At 43.5% G+C, this 17,500-nt stretch overlaps 1 protein-coding gene and 1 long non-coding RNA gene across 2 annotated transcripts in view; one reads left to right on the top strand and one right to left on the bottom strand.

Moving 5' to 3' along the window:
• The window catches only part of LOC135564837 (uncharacterized), a 349,184-nt gene that overhangs the window by 132,975 nt on the left and 198,709 nt on the right, over positions 1–17,500 (bottom strand). The window lies entirely within an intron of this gene.
• The window catches only part of LOC135564974 (trinucleotide repeat-containing gene 18 protein-like), a 138,120-nt gene that overhangs the window by 100,555 nt on the left and 20,065 nt on the right, over positions 1–17,500 (top strand). Inside the window, 5 exon segments of the mRNA XM_065011048.1 lie at positions 1,748–1,865; positions 10,062–10,137; positions 10,355–10,463; positions 12,094–12,210; positions 14,285–14,431. Of these exon segments, the coding sequence (XP_064867120.1) occupies positions 1,748–1,865; positions 10,062–10,137; positions 10,355–10,463; positions 12,094–12,210; positions 14,285–14,431 (567 nt within the window).

Genomic DNA, 17,500 nt, shown 5'->3' with positions numbered 1-17,500 from the left:
TGATTGGTGTATATTGATTGGTGTATATTGATTGGTGTATATTGATTGGTGTATATTGATTGATATATTGATTGGTGTATATTGATTGGTATATTGATTGGTGTATATTGATTGGTGTATATTGATTGGTGTATATTGATTGATATATTGATTGGTGTATATTGATTGGTGTATATTGATTGGTGTATATTGATTGGTGTATATTGATTGGTGTATATTGATTGATATATTGATTGGTGTATATTGATTGGTGTATATTGATTGGTGTATATTGATTGGTGTATATTGATTGGTGTATATTGATTGGTGTATATTGATTGATATATTGATTGGTGTATATTGATTGATATATTGATTGGTGTATATTGATTGATATATTGATTGGTGTATATTGATTGGTGTATATTGATTGGTGTATATTGATTGGTGTATATTGATTGGTTATATTGATATATTGATTGGTGTATATTGATTGGTGTATATATTGATTTGATATATTGATTGGTGTATATTGATTGATATATTGATTGGTGTATATTGATTGGTTTATATTGATTGGTGTATATTGATTGATATATTGATTGGTGTATATTGATTGGTGTATATTGATTGATATATTGATTGGTGTATATTGATTGGTGTATATTGATTCATATATTGATTGGTGTATATTGATTGGTTTATATTGATTCATATATTGATTGGTGTATATTGATTGGTGTATATTGATTGGTGTATATTGATTGATATATTGATTGGTGTATATTGATTGGTGTATATTGATTGGTGTATATTGATTGGTGTATATTGATTGGTTTATATTGATTGGTGTATATTGATTGGTTTATATTGATTGATATATTGATTGGTGTATATTGATTGGTGTATATTGATTGGTGTATATTGATTGGTGTATATTGATTGGTGTATATTGATTGATATATTGATTGGTGTATATTGATTGATATATTGATTGGTGTATATTGATTGGTGTATATTGATTGGTGTATATTGATTGGTGTATATTGATTGATGTATATTGATTGGTGTATATTGATTGGTGTATATTGATTGGTGTATATTGATTGGTGTATATTGATTGGTGTATATTGATTGATATATTGATTGGTGTATATTGATTGATATATTGATTGGTGTATATTGATTGATATATTGATTGGTGTATATTGATTGGTGTATATTGATTGGTGTATATTGATTGGTGTATATTGATTGGTTTATCAAATCAAATCAAATCAAATTTATTTATATAGCCCTTCGTACATCAGCTGATATCTCAAAGTGCTGTACAGAAACCCAGCCTAAAACCCCAAACAGCAAACAATGCAGGTGTAAAAGCACGGTGTATATTGATTGGTTTATATTGATTCATATATTGATTGGTGTATATTGATTGATATATTGATTGGTGTATATTGATTGGTTTATATTGATTGGTGTATATTGATTGATATATTGATTGGTGTATATTGATTGGTGTATATTGATTGGTGTATATTGATTGGTGTATATTGATTGATATATTGATTGGTGTATATTGATTGGTGTATATTGATTCATATATTGATTGGTGTATATTGATTGGTTTATATTGATTCATATATTGATTGGTGTATATTGATTGGTGTATATTGATTGGTGTATATTGATTGATATATTGATTGGTGTATATTGATTGGTGTATATTGATTGGTGTATTGATTGGTTTATTGCTATATTGATCCAGCTCCGGTCCAGTGTGTGTTAGATAAAGACTCTCTTCAGGATGGTCTGAGGGTTCTGATCCCCATGGATGATCAGCTGCTGTATGCTGGACACGTCAACACGGTACACTCCCCGGACATGTGAGTACACGCACTACGCACCACACAGGGGGGGGGGTAGACACGATGTAAGTTACCTCATTTATGTCCCGATAAACTCTGCCCTGAATGCCTCTGTTGATCCTACTGCTATTGTAGACAGTAATCCATGTGCCTTTGTGCCAGAGTAATACTGTTCTGATACTGCATCACAGAAAAGTGCTCAAAAAATAGGATGTTCTTTGTTGGAAGCTCCTACATAATAATCCAGGTAGAATCAGGAATTCCCCAGGGCAGCTGTCTAGGCCCCTTACTGGTAGAATCAGGAATTCCCCAGGGCAGCTGTCTAGGCCCCTTACTGGTAGAATCAGGAATTCCCCAGGGCAGCTGTCTAGGCCCCTTACTGGTAGAATCAGGAATTCCCCAGGGCAGCTGTCTAGGCCCCTTACTGGTAGAATCAGGAATTCCCCAGGCACCTTACTGGTAGAATCAGGAATTCCCAGGGCAGCTGTCTAGGCCCCTTACTGGTAGAATCAGGAATTCCCCAGGGCAGCTGTCTAGGCCCCTTACTGTTCTAAGCCATATTTATACTGTTATCACTGAGGTGGTGTGTCCTAGTAGGAAGTCCACTGTGTGCAGCTCACCCTGCACTAACATAAATAACATGAGCATGTCTACTTCTGCTGAGCTTCCCAGTAAAGCAATGAAAACAAGCAAGCATCACAGAAACGTTATTTTTATTTTTAAATAGCCCACGTTAACATATGTCGCTTAAGTAACCAGGTTCATGAAGTCAATAACTTGCTAGTAACATTAATATTCTGACTATCTCTGAAACTCACTTAGATAATACCTTAACCTCTTCAGTCGACCCTCTACTTTTTTGAACATTCTGTTAAAAATCGCGCAACATTTCAGCGCCCTGCTACTCATGCCAGGAATATAGTATATGCATTTGCTTAGTCTGTGTGGATAGAAAACACTCAGACGTTTAAAAAACTGGTTAAATCACTGCTGTGGCTTTACCAGAACGGCATTTACATCGAAAAGCACAGGAAAAACTGATCACTGAAAATGGGAAAATATATCCATGCGCTACTTGAACCCATTGATAAAGGTGAACCACATTTAATTGACTGAGGTTGCAGTACCTACAGCTTCCACACGGTGTCTAGAGTCTTGTCATTTCCCTTCGAGGGGTTCTTGGTCAAACACATGCAGGGCACCGTATTTCCTTAGGTCTAGGACCGGATATTTTCGTTGAGTTTCTAGCCGGACATTTTTCCAGACGGACAGCTAATGATCTTTACATCGCCTCCTGATGAATTTTATCGCTTATTAACGTTTACTAATACCTAAAGTTGCATTACAAACGTGAAGTGTTTTGTGAAAGTTTATCGTCCTTTTTGAATTTAAAAAAATTACGTTACGTTTTGAAACAATGTTTTTTTCCACACAGTCTACATATAACGATATCTAGGCTTTATATGGACCGATTTAATCGAAATAAAGACCAAATAGTGTTTATGGGACATCTAGGAGTGCCAACAAAGAAGATGGTGAAAGGTAATGAATGTTTTCTATTTTATTGTGCGGTTTGTGTAACGGAAATGCTAATTATTTTGTTTACGTCCCCTGTGGGTCTTTTGGGGTGTTGCATGCTATCAGATAATAGCTTCTCATGCTTTCGCCAAAAGCATTTTAAAAATCTGACTCGTTGCCTGGATTCACAACGAGTGTAGCTTTAATAACGATACCCTGCATGTGTATTTTAATGAACTTTTGAGTTTTAACTAATACTATTAGCATTTAGCGTCAATTTGCATTTCCAGAGTTTTTTTTGGGAAATAGCCCAGTAGAAGCAACAGGTTAAGTAACAAGGTTCATGAAGTCAATAACTTGCTAGTAAACAGATAACATTCTGACTATCTCTGAAACTCACTTAGATAAATACCTTTGATGATACAGTCGTAGCGATACACGGTTATAACATGTACAGAAAAAAGACAGGAATGACAAAGGTGGAGGTGTTGCTGTTTATATTCAGAACCACATTCCTGTAAAGATTAGAGAGGATCTCAAGTTAAATACTGTTGAAGTCATATGGTTCATCTGCCTCACCTAAAGTCCCTTCTGGTGGGAAGCTGCTATAGACCAGTCAGTATCTGGATAATGTTAAATACTGTTGAGGTAATATGGCTACAGGTTCATCTGCCTCACCTAAAGCCCATTCTGGTGGGAAGCTGCTATAGACCAGTCAGTATCTGGATCATGTTAAATACTGTTGTAGTAATATGACTACAGGTTCATCTGCCTCACCTAAAGCCCATTCTGGAGGGAAGCTGCTATAGACCAGTCAGTATCTGGATAATGTTAAATACTGTTGTAGTAATATGGCTACAGGTTCATCTGCCTCACCTAAAGCCCATTCTGGAGGGAAGCTGCTATAGACCAGTCAGTATCTGGATCATGTTAAATACTGTTGTAGTAATATGACTACAGGTTCATCTGCCTCACCTAAAGCCCATTCTGGAGGGAAGCTGCTATAGACCAGTCAGTATCTGGATAATGTTAAATACTGTTGTAGTAATATGGCTACAGGTTCATCTGCCTCACCTAAAGACCATTCTGGTGGGAAGCTGCTATAGACCAGTCAGTATCTGGATAATGTTAAATACTGTTGTAGTAATATGGCTACAGGTTCATCTGCCTCCCCTAAAGCCCATTCTGGTGGGAAGCTGCTATAGACCAGTCAGTATCTGGATAATGTTAAATACTGTTGTAGTAATATGGCTACAGGTTCATCTGCCTCACCTAAAGCCCATTCTGGTGGGAAGCTGCTATAGACAGTCAGTATCTGGATAATGTTAAATACTGTTGTAGTAATATGGCTACAGGTTCATCTGCCTCACCTAAAGCCCATTCTGGAGGGAAGCTGCTATAGACCAGTCAGTATCTGGATAATGTTAAATACTGTTGTAGTAATATGACTACAGGTTCATCTGCCTCACCTAAAGCCCATTCTGGTGGGAAGCTGCTATAGACCAGTCAGTATCTGGATAATGTTAAATACTGGTGAAGTAATATGGCTACAGGTTCATCTGCCTCACCTAAAGCCCATTCTGGTGGGAAGCTGCTATAGACCAGTCAGTATCTGGATAATGTTAAATACTGGTGAAGTAATATGGCTACAGGTTCATCTGCCTCCCCTAAAGCCCATTCTGGTGGGAAGCTGCTATAGACCAGTCAGTATCTGGATAATGTTAAATACTGGTGAAGTAATATGGCTACAGGTTCATCTGCCTCCCCTAAAGCCCATTCTGGTGGGAAGCTGCTATAGACCAGTCAGTATCTGGATAATGTTAAATACTGTTGAGGTAATATGGCTACAGGTTCATCTGCCTCACCTAAAGCCCATTCTGGTGGGAAGCTGCTATAGACCAGTCAGTATCTGGATAATGTTAAATACTGTTGTAGTAATATGACTACAGGTTCATCTGCCTCACCTAAAGCCCATTCTGGTGGGAAGCTGCTATAGACCAGTCAGTATCTGGATAATGTTAAATACTGTTGTAGTAATATGACTACAGGTTCATCTGCCTCACCTAAAGCCCATTCTGGTGGGAAGCTGCTATAGACCAGTCAGTATCTGGATAATGTTAAATACTGTTGAAGTAATATGGCTACAGGTTCATCTGCCTCACCTAAAGCCCATTCTGGTGGGAAGCTGCTATAGACCACCAAGTGCAAACAGTCAGTGTCTGGATAATGTTAAATACTGTTGAAGTAATATGGCTACAGGTTCATCTGCCTCACCTAAAGCCCATTCTGGTGGGAAGCTGCTATAGACCAGTCAGTATCTGGATAATGTTAAATACTGTTGAAGTAATATGGCTACAGGTTCATCTGCCTCACCTAAAGCCCATTCTGGTGGGAAGCTGCTATAGACCAGTCAGTATCTGGATAATGTTAAATACTGTTGTAGTAATATGGCTACAGGTTCATCTGCCTCACCTAAAGCCCATTCTGGTGGGAAGCTGCTATAGACCAGTCAGTATCTAGATAATGTTAAATACTGTTGTAGTAATATGGCTACAGGTTCATCTGCCTCCCCTAAAGCCCCATTCTGGTGGGAAGCTGCTATAGACCAGTCAACAGTCAGTATCTGGATAATGTTAAATACTGTTGTAGTAATATGGCTACAGGTCCATCTGCCTCACCTAAAGTCCCTTCTGGTGGGAAGCTGCTATAGACAGTCAGTATCTGGATAATGTTAAATACTGTTGTAGTAATATGGCTACAGGTTCATCTGCCTCCCCTAAAGCCCCATTCTGGTGGGAAGCTGCTATAGACCACCAAGTGCTAACAGTCAGTATCTGGATAATGTTAAATACTGTTGTAGTAATATGGCTACAGGTTCATCTGTCTCACCTAAAGCCCATTCTGGAGGGAAGCTGCTATAGACCAGTCAGTATCTGGATAATGTTAAATACTGTTGAGGTAATATGGCTACAGGTTCATCTGCCTCACCTAAAGCCCATTCTGGTGGGAAGCTACTATAGACCAGTCAGTCAATATCTGGATAATGTTAAATACTGTTGAAGTTAATATGGTTTCATCTGCCTCCCCTAAAGCCCATTCTGGTGGGAAGCTGCTATAGACCAGTCAGTATCTGGATAATGTTAAATACTGTTGTAGTAATATGGCTACAGGTTCATCTGCCTCACCTAAAGCCCATTCTGGTGGGAAGCTGCTATAGACCAGTCAGTATCTGGATAATGTTAAATACTGTTGTAGTAATATGGCTACAGGTTCATCTGCTTCACCTAAAGCCCATTCTGGTGGGAAGCTGCTATAGACCACCAAGTGCTAACAGTCAATATCTGGATAATGTTAAATACTGTTGAAGTTAATATGGCTACAGGTTCATCTGCCTCACCTAAAGCCCATTCTGGTGGGAAGCTGCTATAGACCAGTCAGTATCTGGATAATGTTAAATACTGTTGAGGTAATATGGCTACAGGTTCATCTGCCTCACCTAAAGCCCATTCTGGTGGGAAGCTGCTATAGACCAGTCAGTATCTGGATAATGTTAAATACTGTTGTAGTAATATGGCTACAGGTTCATCTGCCTCACCTAAAGCCCATTCTGGTGGGAAGCTGCTATAGACCACCAAGCGCTAACAGTCAGTATGTGGATAATGTTAAATACTGTTGAAGTCATATGGCTACATGTTCATCTGCCTCACCTAAAGCCCATTCTGTTGGGAAGCTGCTATAGACCACCAAGTGCTAACAGTCAGTATCTGGATAGTATGTGTGAAATTCTTGATAATGTCCACTACTGGTCAAACGTTTTAGAACACCGACTCATTCAAAGGGGTTTTCTTTATTTTTTACTATTTTCTACATTGTAAAATAACAGTGAAGACATCAAACCTAGGAAATAACACATATGGAATCATGTAGTAACCAACAAAGATCGTTAAACAAATTAAAATATATTTCATATTTTATATTCTTCAAGTATCCACCCTTTGCCTTAATGACACACACTCTTGGCATTCTCTCAACCAGCTTCATGACGTAGTCACCTGGAATGCATTTCAATTAACAGGTGTGCCTTCTTTATAGTTCATTTGTGGAAGTTCTTTCCTTCTTAATGCATTTGAGTCAATCAGTTGTGTTGTGACAAGGTAGGGGTGGTGGACAGAAGATATCCTTATTTGGTTAAAGACCAAGTCCATATTATGGCAAGACCAGCTCAAATAAACAAAGAGAAACGACAGTCCATCATTACTTTAAGACATGAAGGTCAGTCAATCTGGAACATTTTAAAGTTTCTTCAAGTGCAGTCGCAAAAACCATCAAGCGCTGTGTTGTGAAATGTTTTAAACTCTATATAAATGTCTTAATGTTGCTGGACCCCAGGAAGAGTAGCTGCTGCCTTGACAGGAACTAATGGGGATCCATAATAAACCCCAGGAAGAGTAGCTGCTGCCTTGACAGGAACTAATGGGGATCCATAATAAACCCCAGGAAGAGTAGCTGCTGCCTTGGCAGGAACTAATGGGGAACCATAATAAACCCCAGGAAGAGTAGCTGCTGCCTTGACAGGAACTAATGGGGATCCATAATAAACCCCAGGAAGAGTAGCTGCTGCCTTGACAGGAACTAATGGGGATCCATAATAAACCCCAGGAAGAGTAGCTGCTGCCTTGGCAGGAACCAATAGGGTCCATAATAAACCCCAGGAAGAGTAGCTGCTGCCTTGGCAGGAACTAATGGGGATCCATAATAAACCCCGGGAAGAGTAGCTGCTGCCTTGGCAGGAACTAATGGGGATCCATAATAAACCCCAGGAAGAGTAGCTGCTGCCTTGGCAGGAACTAATGGGGATCCATAATAAACCCCAGGAAGAGTAGCTGCTGCCTTGGCAGGAACTAATGGGGATCCATAATAAACCCCAGGAAGAGTAGCTGCTGCCTTGGCAGGAACTAATGGGGATCCATAATAAACCCCAGGAAGAGTAGCTGCTGCCTTGACAGGAACTAATGGGGATCCATAATAAACCCCAGGAAGAGTAGCTGCTGCCTTGACAGGAACTAATGGGGATCCATAATAAACCCCAGGAAGAGTAGCTGCTGCCTTGATAGGAACTAATGGGGATCCATAATAAATACAAATGCAAATACACTCCTGACCCCTGACCTCTGTTCTGTAGTTACAGTGTGGTGGTGGAGGGGGAGAGAGGGAACAGACCTCATATCTACTGTCTGGAACAACTCCTGACCCCTGACCTCTGTTCTGTAGTTACAGTGTGGTGGTGGAGAGAGGGAACAGACCTCATATCTACTGTCTGGAACAACTCCTGACCACTGACCTCTGTTCTGTAGTTACAGTGTGGTGGTGGAGGGGGAGAGAGGGAACAGACCTCATATCTACTGTCTGGAACAACTCCTGACCCCTGACCTCTGTTCTGTAGTTACAGTGTGGTGGTGGAGGGGGAGAGAGGGAACAGACCTCATATCTACTGTCTGGAACAACTCCTGACCCCTGACCTCTGTTCTGTAGTTACAGTGTGGTGGTGGAGGGGGAGAGAGGGAACAGACCTCATATCTACTGTCTGGAACAACTCCTGACCCCTGACCTCTGTTCTGTAGTTACAGTGTGGTGGTGGAGGGGGAGAGAGGTGAACAGACCTCATATCTACTGTCTAGAACAACTCCTGACCCCTGACCTCTGTTCTGTAGTTACAGTGTGGTGGTGGAGGGGGAGAGAGGTGAACAGACCTCATATCTACTGTCTGGAACAACTCCTGACCCCTGACCTCTGTTCTGTAGTTACAGTGTGGTGGTGGAGGGGGAGAGAGGGAACAGACCTCATATCTACTGTCTGGAACAACTCCTGACCCCTGACCTCTGTTCTGTAGTTACAGTGTGATGGTGGAGGGGGAGAGAGGTGAACAGACCTCATATCTACTGTCTGGAACAACTCCTGACCCCTGACCTCTGTTCTGTAGTTACAGTGTGGTGGTGGAGGGGGAGAGAGGGAACATACCTCATATCTACTGTCTAGAACAACTCCTGACCCCTGACCTCTGTTCTGTAGTTACAGTGTGGTGGTGGAGGGGGAGAGAGGTGAACAGACCTCATATCTACTGTCTAGAACAACTCCTGACCCCTGACCTCTGTTCTGTAGTTACAGTGTGGTGGTGGAGGGGGAGAGAGGTGAACAGACCTCATATCTACTGTCTGGAACAACTCCTGACCCCTGACCTCTGTTCTGTAGTTACAGTGTGGTGGTGGAGGGGGAGAGAGGGAACAGACCTCATATCTACTGTCTGGAACAACTCCTGACCCCTGACCTCTGTTCTGTAGTTACAGTGTGATGGTGGAGGGGGAGAGAGGTGAACAGACCTCATATCTACTGTCTGGAACAACTCCTGACCCCTGACCTCTGTTCTGTAGTTACAGTGTGGTGGTGGAGGGGGAGAGAGGGAACATACCTCATATCTACTGTCTAGAACAACTCCTGACCCCTGACCTCTGTTCTGTAGTTACAGTGTGGTGGTGGAGGGGGAGAGAGGGAACAGACCTCATATCTACTGTCTAGAACAACTCCTGATCCCTGACCTCTGTTCTGTAGTTACAGTGTGGTGGTGGAGGGGGAGAGAGGTGAACAGACCTCATATCTACTGTCTGGAACAACTCCTGACCCCTGACCTCTGTTCTGTAGTTACAGTGTGGTGGTGGAGGGGGAGAGAGGGAACAGACCTCATATCTACAGTCTGGAACAACTCCTGCAGGAGGCTGTGAGTACATCTCATTACGTCTGTGTCTCTGTGTGTTATGTGTGTTATTCTGTGTGTTATTCTGTGTGTTATTCTGTGTGTGTGTGTATGTGTGTTATTCTGTGTGTGTGTGTATGTGTGTTATTCTGTGTGTGTGTGTATGTGTGTTATTCTGTGTGTGTGTGTGTGTGTGTGTTAATGTGTGTTATTCTGTGTGTTATTCTGTGTGTTATTCCAGATTGTGGATGTGATGCCCTCGTCAGTCTGGTATCTTCCTGAAGGCTGTCGTGTTGCTGCATACTGGAGCCAGCAGTACCACTGTCTCTACCCCGGCACCGTAGTCAACGGTAACGCACAGTACCACTGTCTCTACCCCGGCACCGTAGTCAACGGTAACGCACAGTACCACTGTCTCTACCCCGGCACCGTAGTCAACGGCAACGCACAGTACCACTCCCTCTACCCCGGCACCGTAGTCAACGGTAACGCACAGTACCACTCCCTCTACCCCGGCACCGTAGTCAACGGTAACGCACAGTACCACTGTCTCTACCCCGGCACCGTAGTCAACGGTAACGCACAGTACCACTGCCTCTACCCCGGCACCGTAGTCAACGGTAACGCACAGTACCACTGCCTCTACCCCGGCACCGTAGTCAACGGTAACGCACAGTACCACTGCCTCTACCCCGGCACCGTAGTCAACGGTAACGCACAGTACCACTCCCTCTACCCCGGCACCGTAGTCCACGGTAACGCACAGTACCACTGCCTCTACCCCGGCACCGTAGTCAACGGTAACGCACAGTACCACTGCCTCTACCCCGGCACCGTAGTCAACGGTAACGCACAGTACCACTGTCTCTACCCCGGCACTGTAGTCAACGGTAACGCACAGTACCACTGTCTCTACCCCGGCACCGTAGTCAACGGTAACGCACAGTACCACTGTCTCTACCCCGGCACCGTAGTCAACGGTAACGCACAGTACCACTGTCTCTACCCCGGCACCGTAGTCAACGGTAACGCACAGTACCACTGTCTCTACCCCGGCACCGTAGTCAACGGTAACGCACAGTACCACTGTCTCTACCCCGGCACCGTAGTCAACGGTAACGCACAGTACCACACCCTCTACCCCGGCACCGTAGTCAACGGTAACGCACAGTACCACTGTCTCTACCCCGGCACCGTAGTCAACGGTAACGCACAGTACCACTGTCTCTACCCCGGCACCGTAGTCAACGGTAACGCACAGTACCACTCCCTCTACCCCGGCACCGTAGTCAACGGCAACGCACAGTACCACTCCCTCTACCCCGGCACCGTAGTCAACGGCAACGCACAGTACCACTCCCTCTACCCCGGCACCGTAGTCAACAGTAACGCACAGTACCACTGTCTCTAGCCCGGCACCGTAGTCAACGGCAACACACAGTACCACTGTCTCTACCCCGGCACCGTAGTCAACGGCAACGCACAGTACCACTCCCTCTACCCCGGCACCGTAGTCAACGGCAACGCACAGTACCACTCCCTCTACCCCGGCACCGTAGTCAACGGCAACACACAGTACCACTGTCTCTACCCCGGCACCGTAGTCAACGGTAACGCACAGTACCACTGTCTCTACCCCGGCACCGTAGTCAACGGTAACGCACAGTACCACTGTCTCTACCCCGGCACCGTAGTCAACGGCAACACACACGCCAGGGTTTCCATTAGCCGGTAATAGCTGACCAATAAAAACTAGAAAAGCCGATAAATAAAATTGGAGAAGACAACGTCCCATTTGAGAAATACTGTTTTATAGTCTCATCACCAGCCAATCGTTTGGACACATCTAGTCATTTCAATCTAGGTGACCTGTTCCTCACTGAACTAATAACTGGTGTGTATTGACGTCTATCTAGCTACTTTCAAGGGCACGTTTGAATCTAGGTGACCTGTTCCTTTAACCCCTTCCTGTCTGTACAGGAAGTTCAGACGGTGATGACAGTGATGACCTCGTCACGGTGGAGTTTGATGACGGTGACACGGGTCGCATCCCCCTCTCCCACATCAGACTGCTGCCCCCTGACTACAAGATACAGTGTAAGGACACAGCCCCCTCTCCCACATCAGACTGCTGCCCCCTGACTACAGGATACAGCCCCCTCTCCCACATTAGACTGCTGCCCCCTGACTACAAGATACAGCCCCCTCTCCCACATCAGACTGCTGCCTCCTGACTACAAGATACAGCCCCCTCTCCCACATCAGACTGCTGCCCCCTGACTACAAGACACAGTGTAAGGACACAGCCCCCTCTCCCACATCAGACTGCTGCCCCCTGACTACAAGATACAGCCCCCTCTCCCACATCAGACTGCTACCCCCTAACTACAAGGTACAGCCCCCTCTCCCACATCAGACTGCTGCCCCCTGACTACAAGATACAGCCCCCTCTCCCACATCAGACTGCTGCCCCCTGACTACAAGATACAGTGTAAGGACACAGCCCCCTCCCACATCAGACTGCTGCCCCCTGACTACAAGATACAGCCCCTCTCCCACATCAGACTGCTGCCCCCTGACTACAAGATACAGCCCCCTCTCCCACATCAGACTGCTGCCTCCTGACTACAAGATACAGCCCCTCTCCCACATCAGACTGCTGCCCCTGACTACAAGACACAGTGTAAGGACACAGCCCCCTCTCCCACATCAGACTGCTGCCTCCTGACTACAAGATACAGCCCCCTCTCCCACATCAGACTGCTGCCTCCTGACTACAAGATACAGCCCCCTCTCCCACATCAGACTGCTGCCTCCTGACTACAAGGACACACACTCACACAAGGACACACACTCACACAAGGACAGACACTCACACAAGGACACACACTCACACAAGGACAGACACTCACACAAGGACAGACACTCACACACACAAGGACTCATACAAGGAGACACACACTCACACAAGGACAGACACTCACACAAGGACACACTCACACAAGGACACACACTCACACAAGGACACACACTCACACAAGGACACACACATAAGGACTCACTCACACACACACACAAGGACTCACACACACACACACACAAGGACTCACACACACACACACACAAGGACTCACACACACACACACACAAGGACTCACACACACACACACACAAGGACTCACACACACACACACACAAGGACTCACACACACACACACACACACACAAGGACTCACACACACAAGGACTCACACACGCACACACAAGAACTCACACACACACACAAGGACTCATACAAGGAGACACACACACACACTCACACAAGGAGACACACACACACACTCACACAAGGACTCACACAAGGAGTCACACACACACACTCCCACAAGGACACACACACACACACTCCCACAAGGACACACACACACACACTTCCACAAGGACACACACACACACACTTCCACAAGGACACACACACACACACACTTCCACAAGGACACACACGGACACAAGGACACACTCACAAGGACACACACTCACACAAGGACACACACTCACACAAGGACACACACTCACACAAGGACACACACACACACAAGGACACACACACACACAAGGACTCACACACACACACACACACACACAAGGACTCACACACACAAGGACTCACACACACACACACACAAGGACTCACACACACACACACACAAGGACTCACACACATTCACACAAGGACTCACACACACAAGGACTCACACACACACACACACTCACAAGGAGACACACACACACACTCCCACAAGGACTCATACAAGGAGACACACACACACACTCCCACAAGGACTCACACACACACACACAAGGACTCATACAAGGAGACACACACACACACTCCCACAAGGACTCACACAAGGAGACACACACACACACACTCCCACAAGGACTCACACAAGGAGTCACACACACACTCCCACAAGGACACACACACACTTCCACAAGGACACACACACACAAGGACACACACACACACAAGGACACAAGGACACACACACACACAAGGACACAAGGACACACACACACACAAGGATACACTCTCACACTCTTGTATTCTTTCCCAGTCGGGTTGTTCAGTCTGTGTGATGTTTCTGATGTTAAACCTGCCCCCCTGTAGGTGCTGAGCCCTCCCCCGCGCTGCTAGTGGCCAGCTGCTCCAGGAGGCGTGTCAGGAAGTGCAGCAAGGACACCAGTGAGACGAGGCCTAAAGCGGGGGACTCCGCCCCCAAGGGCAGAGGGAGACCTGCCAAGAAACCCAAACCTGGTGAGCCAATCAGAGACCTGTTATTCCTGTTAGGTCTGTTATCCCTGTTGGGTCTGTTATCCCTGTTGGGTCTGTTATTCCTGTTAGTTCTGTTATTCCTGTTGGGTCTGTTATTCCTGTTAGGTCTGTTATTCCTGTTGGGTCTGTTATTCCTGTTAGGTCTGTGGATTATGTTATCCCTGTTAGGTCTGTTATTCCTGTTAGGTCTGTTATTCCTGTTAGGTCTGTTATCCCTGTTGGGTCTGTTATTCCTGTTGGGTCTGTTATTCCTGTTAGTTCTGTTATTCCTGTTGGGTCTGTTATTCCTGTTAGGTCTGTGGATTATGTTATCCCTGTTAGGTCTGTTATTCCTGTTGGGTCTGTTATTCCTGTTAGGTCTGTGGATTATGTTATCCCTGTTAGGTCTGTTATTCCTGTTAGGTCTGTTATTCCTGTTAGGTCTGTGAATTATGTTATTCCTGTTAGGTCTGTGAATTATGTTATTCATGTTAGGTCTGTAGATTATGTTATTCATGTTAGGTCTGTGGATTATGTTATTCATGTTAGGTCTGTGGATTATGTTATTCCTGTTAGGTCTGTAGATTATGTTATTCCTGTTAGGTCTGTAGATTATGTTATTCCTGTTAGGTCTGTGAATTATGTTATTCCTGTTAGGTCTGTGAATTATGTTATCCCTGTTAGGTCTGTTATCCCTGTTAGGTCTGTGGATTATGTTATTCCTGTTAGGTCTGTGGATTATGTTATTCCTGTTAGGTCTGTTAACCCTGTTAGGTCTGTGGATTGTTATTCCTATTAGGTCTGTGGATTATGTTATCCCTGTTAGGTCTGTTACTCCTGTTAGGTATTTTATTCCTGTTAGGTCTGTGAATTATGTTATCCCTGTTAGGTCTGTGAATTATGTTATTCCTGTTAGGTCTGTGGATTATGTTATCCCTGTTAGGTCTGTGGATTATGTTATTCCTGTTAGGTCTGTGAATTATGTTATTCCTGTTAGGTCTGTGGATTCTGTTATTCCTGTTAGGTCTGTGGATTATGTTATTCCTGTTAGGTCTGTGGATTATGTTATTCCTGTTAGGTCTGTGAATTATGTTATTCCTGTTAGGTCTGTGAATTATGTTATTCATGTTAGGTCTGTGGATTATGTTATTCCTGTTAGGTCTGTAGATTATGTTATTCCTGTTAGGTCTGTAGATTATGTTATTCCTGTTAGGTCTGTGAATTATGTTATTCCTGTTAGGTCTGTGAATTATGTTATCCCTGTTAGGTCTGTTATCCCTGTTAGGTCTGTGGATTATGTTATTCCTGTTAGGTCTGTGGATTATGTTATTCCTGTTAGGTCTGTTAACCCTGTTAGGTCTGTGGATTGTTATTCCTATTAGGTCTGTGGATTATGTTATCCCTGTTAGGTCTGTTACTCCTGTTAGGTATTTTATTCCTGTTAGGTCTGTGAATTATGTTATCCCTGTTAGGTCTGTGAATTATGTTATTCCTGTTAGGTCTGTGGATTATGTTATCCCTGTTAGGTCTGTGGATTATGTTATCCCTGTTAGGTCTGTGGATTATGTTATTCCTGTTAGGTCTGTGAATTATGTTATTCCTGTTAGGTCTGTGGATTCTGTTATTCCTGTTAGGTCTGTGGATTATGTTATTCCTGTTAGGTCTGTGGATTATGTTATTCCTGTTAGGTCTGTGAATTATGTTATTCCTGTTAGGTCTGTGAATTATGTTATTCCTGTTAGGTCTGTGGATTATGTTATTCATGTTAGGTCTGTGGATTATGTTATTCCTGTTAGGTCTGTGAATTATGTTATTCCTGTTAGGTCTGTGAATTATGTTATTCCTGTTAGGTCTGTTATTCCTGTTAGGTCTGTTATTCCTGTTTGGTCTGTGGATTATGTTATTCCTGTTAGGTCTGTGGATTATGTAATTCCTGTTAGGTCTGTTATTCCTGTTAGGTCTGTGGATTATGTTATTCCTGTTAGGTCTGTGGATTATGTTATTCCTGTTAGGTCTGTGGATTATGTTATTCCTGTTAGGTCTGTGAATTATGTTATTCATGTTAGGTCTGTGGATTATGTTATTCCTGTTGGGTCTGTGAATTATGTTATTCCTGTTAGGTCTGTGGATTATGTTATTCCTGTTAGGTCTGTTATTCCTGTTAGGTCTGTGAATTATGTTATTCATGTTAGGTCTGTGGATTATGTTATTCCTGTTGGGTCTGTGAATTATGTTATTCCTGTTAGGTCTGTGGATTATGTTATTCCTGTTAGGTCTGTGGATTATGTTATTCCTGTTAGGTCTGTGAATTCTGGATTATGTTATCCCTGTTAGGTCTGTTATCCCTGTTAGGTCTGTGAATTGTTATTCCTGTTAGGTCTGTGGATTATGTTATCCCTGTTAGGTCTGTGAATTATGTTATTCCTGTTAGGTCTGTGGATTATGTTATTCCTGTTAGGTCTGTGAATTATGTTATCCCTGTTAGGTCTGTGAATTATGTTATTCCTGTTAGGTCTGTGGATTGTTATTCCTGTTAGGTCTGTGGATTATGTTATTCCCGTTAGGTCTGTGAATTATTTATTCCTGTTAGGTCTGTGAATTATGTTATTCCTGTTAGGTCTGTGAATTATGTTATCCTTGTTAGGTCTGTAGATTATTTTATTCCTGTTAGGTCTGTTATTCTTGTTAGGTCTGTGGATTATGTTATTCCTGTTAGGTCTGTGGATTATGTTATTCATGTTAGGTCTGTGGATTATGTTATTCCTGTTAGGTCTGTGAATTATGTTATTCCTGTTAGGTCTGTTATTCCTATTAGGTCTGTGGATTATGTTATTCCTGTTAGGTCTGTGGATTATGTTATTCCTGTTAGGTCTGTTATTCCTATTAGGTCTGTGGATTATGTTATTCCTGTTAGGTCTGTGGATTATGTTATCCCTGTTAGGTCTGTGGATTATGTTATTCCTGTTAGGTCTGTGGATTATGTTATTCCTGTTAGGTCTGTAGATTATGTTATTCCTGTTAGGTCTGTGAATTATGTTATTCCTGTTAGGTCTGTAGATTATGTTATTCCTG

This window comes from Oncorhynchus nerka, linkage group LG26 (assembly GCF_034236695.1).
Source record: "Oncorhynchus nerka isolate Pitt River linkage group LG26, Oner_Uvic_2.0, whole genome shotgun sequence".
Taxonomy (NCBI): Eukaryota; Metazoa; Chordata; class Actinopteri; order Salmoniformes; family Salmonidae; genus Oncorhynchus; species Oncorhynchus nerka.
This window is presented reverse-complemented; position numbering and strand designations above follow the sequence as displayed.